General features: G+C 35.4%; 1 protein-coding gene across 1 annotated transcript in view; it reads right to left on the minus strand.

The window, feature by feature from the left end:
* SCFD1 (sec1 family domain containing 1) overlaps nucleotides 1-15,825 on the minus strand; it is a 30,744-nt gene extending 14,919 nt beyond the window's left edge. Inside the window, exons 1-4 of the mRNA XM_069106006.1 lie at nucleotides 15,670-15,825; nucleotides 5,867-5,946; nucleotides 4,847-4,909; nucleotides 3,650-3,725 (exon numbers count right to left, since the gene is read on the minus strand). Of these exons, the coding sequence (XP_068962107.1) occupies nucleotides 3,650-3,725; nucleotides 4,847-4,909; nucleotides 5,867-5,946; nucleotides 15,670-15,813 (363 nt within the window). The 5' untranslated portion in view covers nucleotides 15,814-15,825. The remainder of the gene's footprint in view (nucleotides 1-3,649; nucleotides 3,726-4,846; nucleotides 4,910-5,866; nucleotides 5,947-15,669) is intronic.
* Between the last annotated feature and the right edge of the window lie 1,490 nt (nucleotides 15,826-17,315).

A 17,315-nucleotide genomic window follows, 5' to 3' on the forward strand; every position in this document is an offset into this window, starting at 1 on the left:
AAATGATCACAGCATAACATATCTAGTAGTTTCTATTTCTAAAATATACATATGGTAGAAGTGTATACCTTATTCAACAACAACAACAACAACAACAACAACAACAACAACAAAACAAAATACGAGGGGCGGCCAGGTGGCTCAGCGAGTAGGAGCACCGGCTCCAGTGTTGAGAAGACCTGGAGATCGAATCCCGGGCTCAAACACTCAGCACCCACCCAGAAACACCTGGCCGTGTAACCTTGAGCAAGTTACTTCACCCCAATTGCTTAGGGGCGGCCAGGTGGCTCAGTGAGTAAGAGCACCGGCCCCAGTGTCGGGATGACCTGGGGATCAAATCCGGGCTCAGATACTCAGCACCACACCCAGAAATAACTGGCCGTGTAACCTTGAGCAAGTTACTTAACCCAGATTGCTTTAAAAACAAAACAAAACAAAATATGAAAGTAATAGAGTAGCATTATATATTAAGAACATGTACATGGCTGAGAAAAGTCAGGAGCCAGAGTGGGAAATATTTGATTAGGTTTATGAAGAGAGAAACAGAGGTAGTATGGTATATCTGTATACTACAGACCATTTGGACAGGAGAAGCAAACAGATGAAGAAGGTAGCTAAGTAGCACAATGAATAGCATGCAGGGCCTGGAGACTTGAAGACTTGAGTTCAAATTTAGTCTCAGATACTTCTTAGCAGTGTGACCCTAGGCAAGTCATTAAACCTGTCTGCCTCAGTTTTCTCAATTATAAAAGGGGATAATAACAGGACCTACCTTGAGGGTTATTATGAGGAACAAATGAGATATTTGTAAAGTGTTTAGTACAGAGCCTGGCACATAATACAATACAGTGATCTACTACAGTTTTGAAGTACTCCCGATATAAAATGCTCCAGATAGAGACCAGATCATCTCAGAATGCAGAATGAAACATTTTTATTTCCTAAGTTTCCTTGACTTTTTTTTTTTTTGGTGAACATAGCTAATGCAGAAATGTATTTTCATATCTATATATATGAAACGGGTATCATATTTTCTTGCCTTCTCAATGGGTGGGGAAAGGGTGGAGGGAGGAAGAGAACATGGAACTGAAAATTAAAATTAAACTAAAAAAAGAGAAAGATCACAAACCAAGCATGGAAGTTTGATAGTGTTATGATAGTAACTACAGGGGCAAAAGCAAGTATCTTGACATCTGCAAGGGCTTTCTAGCTTTCTCTCTGCAAAAATCAAATCCTTAATGATTTAGTAATAAATTTATTCTTTAAAAGGTGAAAGAAACACACTAATACACTGCTGGTGGAGTGATTAAATGGTATAATCATTTTGGAAAGCAATCTGGGATTATGCAAAAAAGTGACTAAAATGTCCATACCCTTTTTGAATAAGACACTCCATTCCGGGGTTTATTATCCCAAGGAATCCATCAATAGGAAGAAAGCTTCCATATACTCCAAAATATTTATAGCAGCACTTTTTGGGATAACTATGAATTGGAAATAAGGTAAATGTCTATCAACTGGGGAATAGCTAAAAAAAACTGTCGTACATGCTGTCTAATGGAATATTACTGTGTGATGTATACAGAGAAATATGAATACAGATAAGAACAAACTTACGCAGAGTGAGGTAAGCAGGGCCAAGAAAACAGTTACACATTAACTACAATAACGTTAGATGGAAAGAACTATTACACAACAACGACAAAACCCTAATTAAATGTAACAAAATTATAAAGAAAGACTCAAATGAAGAGATATGAGAAGATGCCCCCAAACTACACCTTCATGGAGGTGGGAGGTCTACAGATGCTACACAACGCACAAGTTAACTGGACTTTTTCAATGTTCTGATCAATTGTGCTGACTTTTTTTCGTCTCTAAAATATACTACTTGTCATATAGACTGGCTAAGGAAAGGGATACTTAGATAATTATGGTAATGAAAGAAACAGAAAATATTAAAAATTTATTTTTAAGAAAAGCAAAAGGAAATAAGAGTCCTTCCCAGAATGACCAGATTCTAACCAACAAAGAAGAAATGAAGGTAGGGAGCAAGCATGTGATCTCTGAATTCATGATAAAGAAGGATAGATAAACTAGGTAGTTTTATCATACTATGCAGATTTTACAAAAACTTACTTTAAAGAGCACTGTGTTTAGATTACTTCCGTTTTGGACATATTACATTTTAGGTAACTGTAAATACTGGATTAGAGTTCAAGGGAGATAATATATCTGAATATATATATATATATATGTTTGGGAATCATACAAATAAAGTTTTTATATTGGGGATAGGGAGACCCAAGTATATTTGCAGACAGGAGGAAGGTGGTTATAGAGAGGGGAAAATTTATGATAGTAAATAAAGCAAGTGCCTTGAGGTGAGAGGCAGGAATGGAATTAAGGGTACAAGTGAATGAGCTAGCCTTGGGTAGAAGAGATACCTCATCTTCTAAGACTGGGAAAAAAAAGGATGGTAAAGATAGAGGTTTACATGTGTGGTGGAGGAGAAATCAGGGAGCTCATAATTCATTTAACAAATAATTACTGAAAACTCACATGCAAAATATTATGGACAAAGATGTACTCAGGGGATTTAAAATCCAATCTAGTAGGTGAGGCAATATGTACATGTACACAAATATTTATTGTACAAAGTAACATTTGTGATCTCTGACTTATAAGAGCCTTTCCCACTCTCCCCAGCCCCTAATCCTCACTGTTCCTCTAGTCAGAATATGTTGGCCATAATGCCCCAGATATTTATTTCCTCTCATTTAAGGAAAAGGGAGAAAGAAAGAGAGAAGAAGATAAAGCTAGAGATACCCAACCCATTATTGTGGCCCAGGGGTATTCCCTTACTTAGCTTTATTTTATAACTACTCCGGGGCCCTGCCTCCCTCCCACCTCCAGCGGTTCTTGGATGCTAATATCTTCCTGATATCCAAGACTGTCAGAGAATGCATTTTTCCACAAAACTGATGATTTAAACCAGTAGTTATATATAACTAAAATAGTACTATTCTTGAGCAACATACTTTAGGTACATTTTGATTTTTGTAGACTTTTGTAAGCTGTTCTGGGAACCTAAACCTTTATAGCATTCTTTCTATGAGAAAAATCACGCTAAGTTACAAACATATGACTTACAAATGAACCTTTAAGTAATTATAGTACAAAGCAGCAAATACACAGATGCATTTTAATAATGAAAACTTAGAAATGGGAGATGGTTTACACTACAAACAGTATTAAGTATATATTACAATTTGTGGGGAAGGGATGGAAAGCTTATTTTACTTCAGTTTGATTTGAAAACAAATCAACTTATTAAAACTGAGTTCAAATTTGTTCAACTATTTGTGTTTAATATACAATATCCTACTTTCATTAAAAGTGAGTGTGGCATAGTAGATGGAAAAGTTGACCTTGAAGCTATGAAGTCCTGGGTTCACATCCTCCCTCTAACACATACTGGCTATGTGACTAGAGTTAAGTAACAATCTTTCAGTGCTCTATGCAACTCCCTAGAACTATAAATTGCGAAGAAGGTGAAACCTTCATTGGCAGAGGGAATTCCCCATACTAATGAAATCACAGGTGGAAGCCCTTCCCCTATTACCCCTCCTATAGTAATTTTACTTACTTGTTGTTTCAATACTAAGTTCTTCACTCCTTCCATCACAAACTGTGATCCTGTGTTCATGACCCGGGATAAGAGACTGAGGGCAAAAATGCAAAGACAGATTACTAAATTCACAGATTCTCAGCAGATCACCTTAATTTTCACAGAATGTCAATAGTAGCAACCTCTGTTTTCAAAGATTTCTGTAATTTTTTTGACCATTATAATATTCACAACTATTTCTTGGTCAATAATCATTAACAAAATAGCTAGAATGATGAACTATCATTAAAATATTTTGTCTTTTAGGTATTTTTCAATTTCAAGGGATTTTCTTTGTTCTTTTCCTATATTATTCATGCTGAGATATAACTCTAAAGAAAGCAATTTAAATACCTTGCTTTTGTTACTTAAGTAAAACACCATGAAGGAAGATGTTAAAAATAAACACATCTTTTTGTGTCTGTTAACTATTAAAGAGCTACAACTCATTTTAGATTTGTCATCTGAACTTAAATGTTCAGTCTACTCTCATAATGGCACATGATTGTTGCATCTCAGCCTGAATTCCTAACTGCTATATATATTAAACTTTCAAAAGCAGTCATATTATTGAAACATTCCTCATTCTTGGAAAATTTAATTCCATTATACCACAAAGTATTCTAGGAAGATGTGCTATCTGAATTATTTGTCAAAATAAAAAAAGATATGAAGTATCATAATGGATTAAATAGCAGTTTTTGAAGGATATAACGATTAGCAAGCATACAAAATGTTCTAGCATATCTTATAAAATTAACCTGTTCACACTCATATTTTTCAAAATTAGAATTTGAACTACTACAAATACATTGTTGTTTGTGATTCTCAAATGAAAGTTACCATATTTTGCTATAGTTAATAACTGTTTATAAAAATATAAAGATTTATCAATCTTTGGTAGGAAGAGTTTTACCACAGGGTGATGATAAGGGTCAGGATAGGGGGAGGTAGTACTTTCTCCCTTTGGCAACTCCCAAAAGGCTGACTATCTGGACTCTGGAGGTCAGGCTGTCCCCTACTAGTGTGACTACATCTTGACAGTATTGTCCTCTGGACTGCTGTGCTGGCTTTCCCAACAAATGAATGTGCCTCAGGTATATAGTTTAAATTAATTCTATTTCTGCTTGGTTAAACAAAGCAAGACGACTTAATCATTAAAAAAAAGTTACTCACCCCATTGGTTTAGTGGCAGTATTTCCATAGCTGGTTGGAGCTGATGCCATCTTGGCAAAAGCCCTGTGAAATGACAATATAAAGATAAAGGCTGATTTTATAACTGTGCTTAAAAATACTACTTTTGACTGTGGCAAATTCTGAGAGTAGAGATGATTCTGCCACTAATCTCATTCTACATACTAAAAACAATTTAAGGAAAAATTCAAACTGGCAACATTTCAAAATTTTCTGACTTAAAAGAACATAAATGGCCATGTTTGCTTGACAGAGAGCCTTCAAGGATTAGGGCTGCTGTGAGTTAAGAATTAAGAAAACTGAAAAGCATTATATAAATTTCAGTCATCATCATCATTATTATTATTACAATTATTCTAAAGGCAGGGTGATATTGGGTAGAATAATGAACTTGGGAGTCAAAAAGACGTGGGTTCAAGTACTCCCTCTGACACTTACTGTATCACTCTGGGCAAGTTACTTAACCTCGAAGTGAAACGGGCAACTTTCTAACCTTTATCTACAATGCAGAGACACTGACTTGTATTAGTGGAGAAAGCTCCCACTACAATAAAATCTGATTCTATTTTTCTTTTAGATCAAGTACCAAAATAGGATGCAAGGATGCAGTGGAAAGTTCACTTGGAACCCTTACTTGGTTGGTGGTCATATGAGTAGAGAAAATGAGACAGATACGAGGGATGGTGTGGAGGCAGATCTGAAAAGATGTGGTAGCTGACTGGATGTGTGTGTTTATAAGTTTAAACTAAGACATGTTATGAAGAAGTTATTCAAGGAAGATAATAATAGTACAGAAAAAGTTGGAAGGTGAAGGAAAGCTGAAGAGAAAATGGAATTGTCTAGATGTTTACTATTTTAAGTATGTTATGAGGCACTGGGAATGGAAAGGTTAGGGAAGAGAGTTCTGTCTCAACATCTAAAAAAGGTCCTGCCCCGACATATTTAATTTAAATGACACCTTTCTCATGTGATAAATTTAAAGGGGTGGAAAAAAAGACTTACTTCCATTGTTTGATATATTGCAAGGGAGTGAGGTTGCAGCCTGCATCAGTCAGAGCCTTTTTGTATTGTTCCAAGTCAGCCTGGAATCATAAAAAGTGTTGAAGTAAACAATTATAAACTCCTCCTTATGTCAATGAACAGAACACCTTTTTACTATAAATTAATTGAATTTGAAAGTTTGACCAGTGGCTGTAACTTTCAATTCCCAAAGATTTCATCAACTCTTAGCTCATCTCCAGAAATATTTTGGGCTTTGCACCCTAGAAGGCTCCTTCCTTTTATTGGCTCCAAACATATCAAGGTCTGGTGGTGATGTCTTATGGATTTATCATTAATAGTCATATTTTATTCATAATTTGTTTACAATATATTTGAGAAATGGAAAAAACAATGCCTTATGCAGGCAGCTAAAATAATATGAAAAGGTTATATTCTCTTTGAATCGAGTTAAAAGATTAAGGACCTTTTCAATTAAAATTATTAAAGCTTTTGTTCTTGACAAATTATTTTACATAGCCTATTTTATAAAATATAGATATAACTAAATAAGAAGTACTTATTTAGGCAAAATGGATTTCATTTACATTAAAATTTAAGAGGTATGTTTCTAGAGAAAAGTATTTTGGTCACAAGCAAAATACTGTATCTGGTTTATTACCATTATATCTCAAGTTTCTAAAATGAAGAAAGTGATAAAGTGATAAAGAAAAAAAATGAGGCATGCTACAACCCGTGTATTAGCTGTATTAGGGAAAATATCACACCTCTGGGGCCTAAGAAAATTTCCTCCTGCTGTATGCAGGATCAAATCTCCACCCTCCCTGCCCCCTCACTGCCAAGATGGCAGGTTATTTAAACTGCAAACAAAGTGAAGTATAAAATGGCTAAGGATAGGAATCATTCCCAACTGCCTCTTGCTCTTTTCCAAGGTAACACTGCTCGTAATTATCCATCATCCTCTTTTTTAAGCTTGTCCAAATGAGTTTATATTTTAAAGTAGCATATTATCCTTGGCAATTTGTCCTTGCCTTTGTATGGAAAGGAAATGAAGCGTTTTCTGATTGAGATGGCATCCTATTCTATTTTCATCTCATTGCTGGTGGTAGTTAATTTACACTAGTTAAACCTCTTTTGGAAATGGTGAAAATCTGAAAGAACAAGGCTTTTTTTCTTTTACACCCATTTTACATTTTTTTGTGTGTGCCAACAGCTTACTTAAATAAGTTTGGTGACTTGCCTCGTCACATCATCTCTTTTTTTCTTTTTCTAATTTATTATTGATTTTGATATTGGATCTAAGTAGTCAGAGGTTTGACAACTGATTTGGAAATGAGTACTTCCATAACCAGCTATTTCTACCTGTTAAAATACATAATTAAATTAATCTTTGTCATGTTAATTACTGCTTAAAACATCCCCAGCTTATCAATCACCTTCCTCAAGAAAATATTCATGAGAAACAGGTAGGAGACTTGTCTTTATCATCTTTACAAAAGCCTTTGGCCTTAATTGTTTCTTACTCCTGAACCAACATTTCCAACACATTTTTCACCTTCCTTCCAAACCTACTTTTTACAATGGTGTTTTAAACACTTAAGTTATATGTGACTTAGAAGGTCTTACTGAGCTCTTAACAGAATTTCTTAACCTGTTCATTCTCTACAACAAATGCTGCCCTTATACTTCAATTGTTTTTATCGTGAGCTCTTTGAAAATATGTATTGTGAGCTTGTGACAGGAGAGGACAAAGTGTCTCCTGAAATGAAAGACACCCATTCTACATTTTAAGGATAAATGGAGGTAAAATTAAGAAAGGTTCACAGATGTTCCTTCTCAAGGGAAAAATAAAAGAATTTAAACTCTATGTAAATTTTTTTCTTATAAATTTATTCTTGATATTTTTTAACAGTTTGGCTTTCAATACTTTTTTTTTAAACTCTCAAAACATTCCAGATGTCTTACATAATATATAATACATAAAATAAAACACATCTTTTAAAATGCCAGGATAATCTGCCTTTAAGGGAGATTATCAAGAAAATACCTACAATATTTATGGTAATAGAAAACTTACTTATACTACTAGCCTAGTCCTATAGAATTATATGAATTACCCTGAAGTGAAACTGATAATTTTCAAATTTAATTTAAATTTAATAATTTTAAATTTAATTTTAAAATAAGACAAATGAGATAATATGGCAGACAGTTTAATAATACTTTTGATTGATTTATTCTTTTAACGTAAGTATTAATTCACCTATAATCACTAAGGGAGCTTACATAGATGTGGCTAAATAGAAGTACAAATCTGAGACTTTAAATGGTGCTAAATTCCAAGTTTTCATGGTTATCAATTTTCATAAAGTTTTTTTCAGGAAGGGAAATAATCACTCCCAGAATTTTTTTAAAATTAATTTTGAACTTAAACACCAAAATACTCAAGAAAAGGGGGTGGGAAACACACACACATTTCCACGTATACATCACAATACAATATAAAACCAAGAATTTCCATTTCAAATTAAAAAAAAAACTATGTAATAAACACTATACATCATTTTCAAAGCTACCCTGCTTTCTGTGCTTCCTTCTAAGTTTTCTTTTGCTCTTTGGTATGTACTTTTTCTCCTCTCTCCCCTGTCCCAGAAAAGGTTACCATCAGAAACAAATATGTTTATCAGTTCTTTTTCTGCATGTGGATAGTGTCTTCCTTCATAGCTCCTCTGTAGTTGATTTAAGTATTTATAATACTGAAAATGACTTAGTCATTGAAAATTGTCTTAGAACAATATTGTTAATATTCTCCGGGTTCTGCTCATTTCACTCTTCATTATTTCATGCAAATCTTTACATGTTTTTCTAAAATCAACAAGCTCATCATTTCTTACAGCACAGCAGTATTCCATCAGAATTACATATCACAACTTGTTTAGCCATTTCCCAATTGACAGGTATCCCCCTTCAATTTTCATTTCTTTGCCACCACAAAGAGTTGCGACAAATACTTTAGAATATGTAAGTTCCTTTCCTTTTTCCCTAATCACCTTGGGAAACAGACCCCAAAGTGATATTGCTGGGTCAAAAGGTATCCAGAGATTTCTACCTCTTTCGGAGTAATTCGAGATTGCTCTCCAAAATGACTGGATCAATTCACAGTTCCACCAGTGAATCAGTGTCCCAATTTTTCCTGCCTCCAACACTTGTAGCTTTCTCCTTCTATCATTTCAGCCAAACTGACAGGTATAAGATGATACCTCAAAGTGGTTTTAACTTGCATTTCTCTAAACAGTGGGGATTTAGATCACTTTTTATGCAAATATGTAGATATGCATATATACGTATATATACACACACAGATATTTTGACTTCAGCATCAAAAAACTACCTGTTCCTATCCTTTGACTCGTTTATTAACTGGGGAATAACTCATATTTTTTATAAACTTGACACAGGTCTTTTTTTTGGTTATTTTTTTCTCTTTTATATTTTTTAGTTTACATCATTCATATCCACAAGATTTTGAGTTACAAATTCTCCCCATTTTTCCCCTACCCACCACCCCAAAACAGCAATCCCACTGAATATCCCCTCCCCCATCACCTCTCTGACATTCCAGTAGGGCACGGTGGATCTCCATGCCCCAATGCCTATATATCTTATTTCCCAGTTACATGTAAGATAATAATAATAATGATAATATATATATATATATATATATTTAAACATTTGCTTTTAAAACTTTGAATTCCAGATTCTTTCCCTTCCTCCCTCCTCACCCACCCTTACTGGGAAGATAAGCAATTCAATATAGGTTGTACATGTATAGCTATGCAAAACATTTCCATAGTGGATATATTATGAAAGACTGACTATATTTCCCTCCATCCTATCTCACCACCCACTTATTCTATTCTCTACTTTTGCAAGTGGGTGCTTCCAACTTCTCTCCCTCCCCAGCCTGCCCTCCCTTCCATCCTTCCCCCTCTCATTGCCTTTCCCCCTACTCTCCTGTAGGGTGAGATACCCTATTTAGTGTGTATGTCATTCCCTCCCTAAGCCAAATTCAATGAGAATAAGGCTGACTCATTTCCTTTTGCTTTCCTGTTCTTCCCCTCCATTGGAACAGTTTTCCCTTGCCTCTTCTGTATGAGAGGTTACCCCATTCTGTCTCTCCTCATCTCCTCTCATTATATTCCTCTCTCTTCTCTTAATTTCACCTTTTAAGTATCATCCCTTCCTATTAAATTGGTCTTGTGCCCTCTAGCCCTCTATCTATGCATACCTGTACACACACACACACACACACACACACACACATTTTTATTCCTTTCAACTATTCTCATACTGCTTGATTTTCTCCTTGATCTGGGAACTTTGGAACCTGGCTATAATATTCCTAGGAGTTTTCTTTTTGGGATCTTTTTCAGGAGGTGGTCAGTGGATTAATTCAATCTCTATTTTGTCCTTGGTTCTAAAACATAAGGGCAATTTTCCTTGAGAATTTCTTGAAGGATGATTTCTAGGCTCTTTTTTTGATCATGGCTTTCAGGTAGTCCAATAATTTTTAAATTATCTCTCCTGGATCTATTTTCCAGGTCAGTGGTTTTCCCAATGAGATATTTCACATTGCCTTCTATTTTTTCATTTATTTGGATTTGTTTAAAAGTGTCTTGATTTCTCATGAAGTCAGTAGCTTCCATTTGTTCCAATCTAATTCTGAAGAATTATTCTCTTCAGTGAGCTTTTGAGATTCTTTTTCCATCTGCCAAATTTGGCTTTTTAAGGCATTCTTTTCCTCATTGGCTTTTTGAGCCTCTTTTGTAATTTGAGTTAGTCTATTTTTTAAGGTATCATTTTCTTTAGTAAAGTTGTTGACTCATTTCATATTTTTTTGCATCATTCTCATTTCTCTTCCCAATATTTCCTCCACTTCTCTTATCTGGTTTTCAAAATCCTTCTTAAGGTTCTCTATGGCCTATAACCAGCTCGTATTTTTCTTGGAAGCTTTGGTGCAGGAGTTCCGACTTTGCTGTCTTCCTCCTGTTCCATGCTTTGTTCCTTTTTGTCCCCAAAATAGGATTGTAAAGTTGGATTGCTCTGTTTGCTTTGCTTCATTTGCCTGCTCATGTTGCCACTCAATTACTTGACTTTTGAGCTTTTTACCACAGTAGGAGTCTGCTATTCTCAGCTGCCAAAGGTATTAGTTGGGTGCCCTCTTTGAGGCCTCCACACGCTCTGGTAAGCTGGTCACACACCCCAGGACCTCCACCCTAAACTGCAATACAGATCCAAGCAGGTTAAAGCAAGAGCAATTACCCCCTCAGCCTGGTCGCTTAGTCCCCCTACAATTTGCAGGCCCAAAGCTGAAGGTGCCACATGATAGCAGCTGCACAGCCGCAGCGCCTCAGCAGCTTCTCCCTCCAGGATCGATAGATGCCTGACCACACTCCCAAACTAACGGATCCCAAGGTCCACACTGCACTGACCTCACACTTTGTCCTTAGCATCAATGTGTTGATAATTCTGAAAACTGCCACAGCTGCTGGTGATCTGAAGTCCCTCCAGTTGGTGGCTCGTCAGGCCCGCATTGAGGCTAAAACCTCAGGCTTGTGCAGGGTTGGGCTCAGCTCCCAGAGTGTTTCTGCTGGCCTGCCAGGCTCTCCTCAGTGGGAGATTAGCTTCTCTGTGTCATTTGGTGGGTTCTGTATTTCCAAAGTTTGTTCAGAGTCACCTTTTACATGAATTGGAGTAGGTGGAAGTGAGAGCAGTGCGGAAGTCCTGTTTCTACTCCGCCATCTTCCCCAGGCATCCCTCTCTTTTTTTTCTAATGATATTAACCAATGGTTTATTTCATTGTTTATTCCGCCCCCCCCCCAATAAAACCAACTCCTAGTTTTATTTATTAATTCAATGGTTTTCTTATACTCAATTATATTAATCTCCAATTTGATGTCTAATTAGGGAATTTTAATTGGCTTTTTGTAGTTTTTTTAATTGCATACCCAATTCATTGGTCTGTCCTTTTTCTACTTCACTGCTATAAGTGTTTAGAGACATAAATTTTCCTCTGATTATTGCTTTTGCTGCATCCCAAAGGTTTTGATATGTTGTCTCATTACTGTTATTCTTTAATGAAATCGATTGTTTCTATAATTTGTTCTTTAACTCATTTGTTCTTTAAGATTAAGCTGTTCTGGAGGTAATGGTTAGTTTTTAATCTGTTTCCATTGTTTCTATTGAATATAATTTTTATTGCACTGTGATCTGAAAAGGATGCATAGTATTTCTGCTTTTTTGTATTTAACTTTTTATGCATTAATATATGGTCAATTTTTGTAAAGGTACGATGTATTGCTGAGAAAAAAGTGTATTCCTTTCTATTCCATTCAATTCTCTCCACATAGCTACCATATCTAGCTTATCTAAGATTCTATTCACCTCTTTTGGTTAGATTGAATTCTGAGAGGGTAAGGTTAAAGTACTCCACTATTTTAGTACTTTTTATTTCCACCTGTAATTCATTTAACTTTTTCTTTAAAAATTTAGATGCTACAGCATTTGGTGCATATAGGCTTAGTACTGATATTGCTTAATTTTCTATGGTACCTTTTATCATAATGTAGTTTTTTAATGTCTTTTAATTAAATCTATTTTAGCTTTAACTTTGTCTAAGATTGTGATTGATATTCCTGCTTTATTTGCCCCAGCTAAAGCATAATAAACTCTACTCCAGCACTTCAGCTTTAACTCTGTATTTTTCATTAAGTATTGCTTGCAAACAACATATTGTCAAATTTTGATTTTTAATCCATTCGGTTTCCATTTTATGAGTTCATCCCATTCACAAAGTTTTAATTATTAATTGTGTATTTCCTTCTATCCTATTTTTCTCTATTACCCTTCTCATTCTCTTTTTACCCTATACCTCCTCACACATCTGAATAACTTTGAACAATTACTTTCCTAATCTGTTCCTTTTAAAACAATCTCTCCCTTATCCGTTCCTTTACCCTACTGGTCCTTAATCTACCTATACCTCTAAGAATCCCTTCCTTATAGTCCCCATCCCACTCACTTCTTTTTTGAGGCAATCAGAGTTAAGTGACTTGCCCTGGGTCACACAGCTAGTAAGTGTATGAGGTCACATTTGAACTTAGGTCCAAGGCCAAACCCTGTTATTTCCTGGTCTATACACTCTTCTAAAAGCTTCTCCTTTACCCTGTCCTTTTTTCCTATTTTTTTTTTTTTATAAATTTAGAAGACTTATACCATTCTAGATGTATACTATTCCTTCTTTAACCCAGTTCCAATGAGAATAAGATTCCAGCACTACCAGCCCTGCACCCCCACCTCCTTCCACTGTAACAATTCTCTAATTCTTGCCTCATTTGTATGAGATAATTTCTCCCTTTTACCTCTCCCTACCCAATTTTAATTTTTAGAATCTTTCCATTATACTCAACCCCAAGCCTTTCATCCATACATACTTTCAAATTACCCTAGTAATAACATTCCTAAAGAGTACAGATAGTATTTTCCCCATATAAGAAGTAAACAGTTTGACCTTACTGAGTTCCTTATAATTGGTCTTTAATGTTTACCTTTTCTCCTGGATCTTGTATGTCATATTTTGCATTAAGTTCTGTTTTTTTTTTTTTGTCATAAAAACCTGAAAATCTATCAATTCATTAAATGTTTTTTTTTTCATTCAGGATTATTTCCAGTTGCAAATCTAGCTCCTTTAGTCTTCAAAATATGTCCTAAGCCCTCTGGTTTTTTAATGTAGAAGCTGCTAGATCTTGTGTTATCCTGACTGTAGCTCCACAGTATTCAATTGTTTTTTCCCCCCTTGCTGCTTATAGTATCTTCTTCTTAACCTGGGAGCTTTGAAATTTTGCTCCAATGTTCCTGTGACTTTCATCTTCGGATCTCTTTCAGGTGGTAATTGGTGGATTTTTTCTATTTCTATTTTACCCTTTTTTTCTAGAACTTAAGGGCAATTTTCCTGAATAATTCTTGGAATATCATATTGAAAATAATTTTTTTAATCATAACTTTTTAGGCAGTCTGATTCTTATATTGTCTCTTCTTGATCATTCTCTAGATTTAGTTTTTCTAATGAGATGTTTCACAGTCTATTTTTTTATTCTTTTTATTTTGTCTTATAACGTCATTAGCTTCCACTTCCCCAAATCTAGTTTTCAAGGGTTATTTTCTTCCTTAATTTTTTGGATCTCTTTCTCCAAGTGGTTGACTTTCTTTTCATAACTTTTCTGATTTTCTTGGATTGTTATTAATTTTTTCCCTAATTTTTCCCCAACTTCTCTTATTTAATTTTTAAAGTCCTTTTTAAGCCTTTCCAAGAACTCTTTTTGGGCTTGTGATCATTTGATATTTTTCTTTGAATTGGGAATGATTTTTTTTAACCTTACTATCTTCCTAAGCATGAACCCATATCTTCTCTATGTCCATAGTAGCTATTTATGGTTAGATTCTTTCTCCTCTGTTTACTTATTATTATTATTTAAGCAACTTATCATTATACTCATATTCTAGTCCTGATGTGTGGGGATACTGCTTCAGACTTAAGGTTTTTATTACTGCTATTGTCTGAGCTATTGGGGGGGGGGGCCTGCCCTTGGGCACTCCCCTCCTCCCCAGAACCACAGCTAGGGCCCCCAATCATGTTGCCACTGCAAACATTCTTGTATCCAGCAGTCTTTCCAGTGGCTGCATACTGCAGCTCACCCATCTCCCCTATATGTACAACCAAGAACTTAGTTTTCCTGCAAGTGCCCACAGCCAGCAGGGCTCCTTCTCACCAATAGCCAAAGACCAGGACTGCATGTGGTCAGTATAACTGGTCCTGGCATCCCCTGACAGTGGAGCAGCCTTAACTCTTCCCCTACTCAGCTTCTCCCAGGCTTCTTTTTTGTTGATTCAGCAGAATCTGTTTGGAGATGTCTGTACTTCTCTTGGGTCAAATCTCTGCCCCTGGAGGTTCAATCTTAGGAAGAAAATTGCTTTTACTCCAAGTTTTAATTATTTCTGCTGCTCAAAGTTTACTTTGTGGTGATATTTTGTCTTCTTTGTGGGAGAAATTTGGAGAGCCCAATATTTCCCATCTTATTCTAGTGTCTTCCCAGAATCCTCTGAGAAATTATTTCTAAAATTAAAATTTCTAATGGTCACTTCAAATAAAAGATTTCTTTGCAGAAAGGGAAAAGTACAACTGCCTATGACTTAAAGAAATGGGTTTCAAATCAGAATTTCCAGAACCATAAAGGCTACTTATAGGTGAAGAATTTTTTAATTTTTGTTCTGCATTCTCAATGCTTGGAACTTAACTATTGCTTAATAAATGCTTGATGACTATTGATAGAAAATTGTGTTTTATGTATATATATATATATATATATATATATATCTGTTTTTGATGAGATATTAGAGTTACCCACATTTCTTAGAAAACTCAATTTGTCAAAAAGAGTAACAAGAAAAAACTTGGTTTTGATAACTTGGAAAATATTATCTTCTGATAAGATTTTTTTTAATCTTATGTTCACATTTCATCACCTTAAAAATGGAAAGACATTTCATGAATGGGCTTTCCAAATGTCATGACAAAAAATTTTTCCACAAAAATTAACAGTATTTATAAACCAAGTCTTACCAAACTGTTTTTCTTTTAATGAAAGGAATGAAATAGTTGGTTAGTGACTTATTCTTTTTATGAAACTCCAGTTGGCAGCAATTATTCTTCAAACAATATTTTTTCAAAATAAAATAGAAAAACATACCTCAGAGGGAGCTTGCTGTGCGCTTATGTAATAGATAAGGAACAGTCTCATTTTATCTTCTGGAGTTCCTGCTGTGTAGGGAAAATATGGATTGTGTTTAAGAAACAAAAACAAAAACAAAATCACCTCATATATACCTGCCATGATGTTGTAACAGATGGCTGCATACCTGAATGTAAAACTTACAAATAGAAACAAAAATTCCAAGTATTTGTAAATATAACAGAAGAATAATGGCTCCAGATATAACTGATATAGAAAAAACTTACTGACTTAAAATAATCAGTTAGGGAACTTCTAAGTTCTATCTAAATTAAGATGGGATTAACTTAGAAAATTCTACCAAATGAATGACAACTTCATTCCTTACCACTTCAATATTATTACTGTAGCAGCAAGCACCCTAGCATACCCAGAATGGCTGCTAGCACAGGTTCTTTGATCTGCTTTTCTAAGGGAAAGCAACTCAAAAGGGGTTAACAATCTTACTTTAATCAAACATATAGCATTTACCTAGTTCAGGGGAAAAAGCCAGCACCCTGAACTTCAGAGAAAATACAAACAGAAGTTACAAGCAGACAAAAATACAGACAAGAGAAAATAATACAATTCAACAGACCAACAGTCAGGGCTTCTAGCTATCTGACCATTACATACACAGTGTTAGTTACCAGAAGAAGGAGCACCAACATCTGGGTTTTCAAAGCCAGGGGGTTCAAAGGCTGCCCAGAGTCTCATCTGGCCAAATCACACAACTCTTCCCATAAGTGAGCCCCAAAGCAAAACCTCACCTCAGGGAGTATATATAGCCTTCTCTAGAGTCAGAGAACATCACAACCTTCATGATCCAGTGCATAACTACAAAGTAACAAAAGGTGGGCCTTCCTAAAAACAAGCCTCCCCTAAGCAAGTTTCTCTTGTTGGGATCCCAGCGAGGCCCATTAAAGGACAGGAAAGATCTTCAAATTCCCCAACCATACAATTACCCCAAAGTAACATCCTTCCAATTAGTAAGAATACTGAATGGCCATTTTATTGTAGGATAAGGAAAAAGAAACTTCCTTTCATAAGATGATGGATGATGAATCATCAACTAAGAAAAAAAGGTCTTTCTTGCTTCTTCAATATGACAAAACATGAAAAAATAAGAACAAATGACAGGGTCAATTCTAAACAATCTTAAACAAAACAAGCAACAGTACTGGTTTCAGACAACCTCTTAAAAATGACAAAATAGCATTGAGAATGATCAGTACCTCACACTGATGCAGTACTTTAAGATATGCACATTCTTATCACTCACCACTGGCAACGTACAGAACATAAGTGTTATTATTCCAGTTTTATAGATGAGAAAAGTGAAGGTCGGAAAGGCTAACAAGGTTCCCACAGTCCCATGGCTGGTAGCAGGGCCATGCCTCAAACCTTCATCTTTGGATGAGTTCTGTGCTTTTCTCCACTGCCTCTTCACTCTCTCTTGGGATACAGGCACATGTTCTACACGCCCCTAGACAACTATCATTACTGCAGTAATAAAATACTAGGGAGAAAATGGGGAGCTGCCACAATGTGACCTTGGGTGACTTCGCATATACTTGTGTCTTTCTTTATTCCTTCTTTGACATCAAATATACAAATTAGAAAAA

This window comes from Petaurus breviceps, unplaced genomic scaffold (genome assembly GCF_028583685.1).
Source record: "Petaurus breviceps papuanus isolate PSGF00001 unplaced genomic scaffold, PetGlider_PUasm1.0 77, whole genome shotgun sequence".
Taxonomy (NCBI): domain Eukaryota; kingdom Metazoa; phylum Chordata; class Mammalia; order Diprotodontia; family Petauridae; genus Petaurus; species Petaurus breviceps.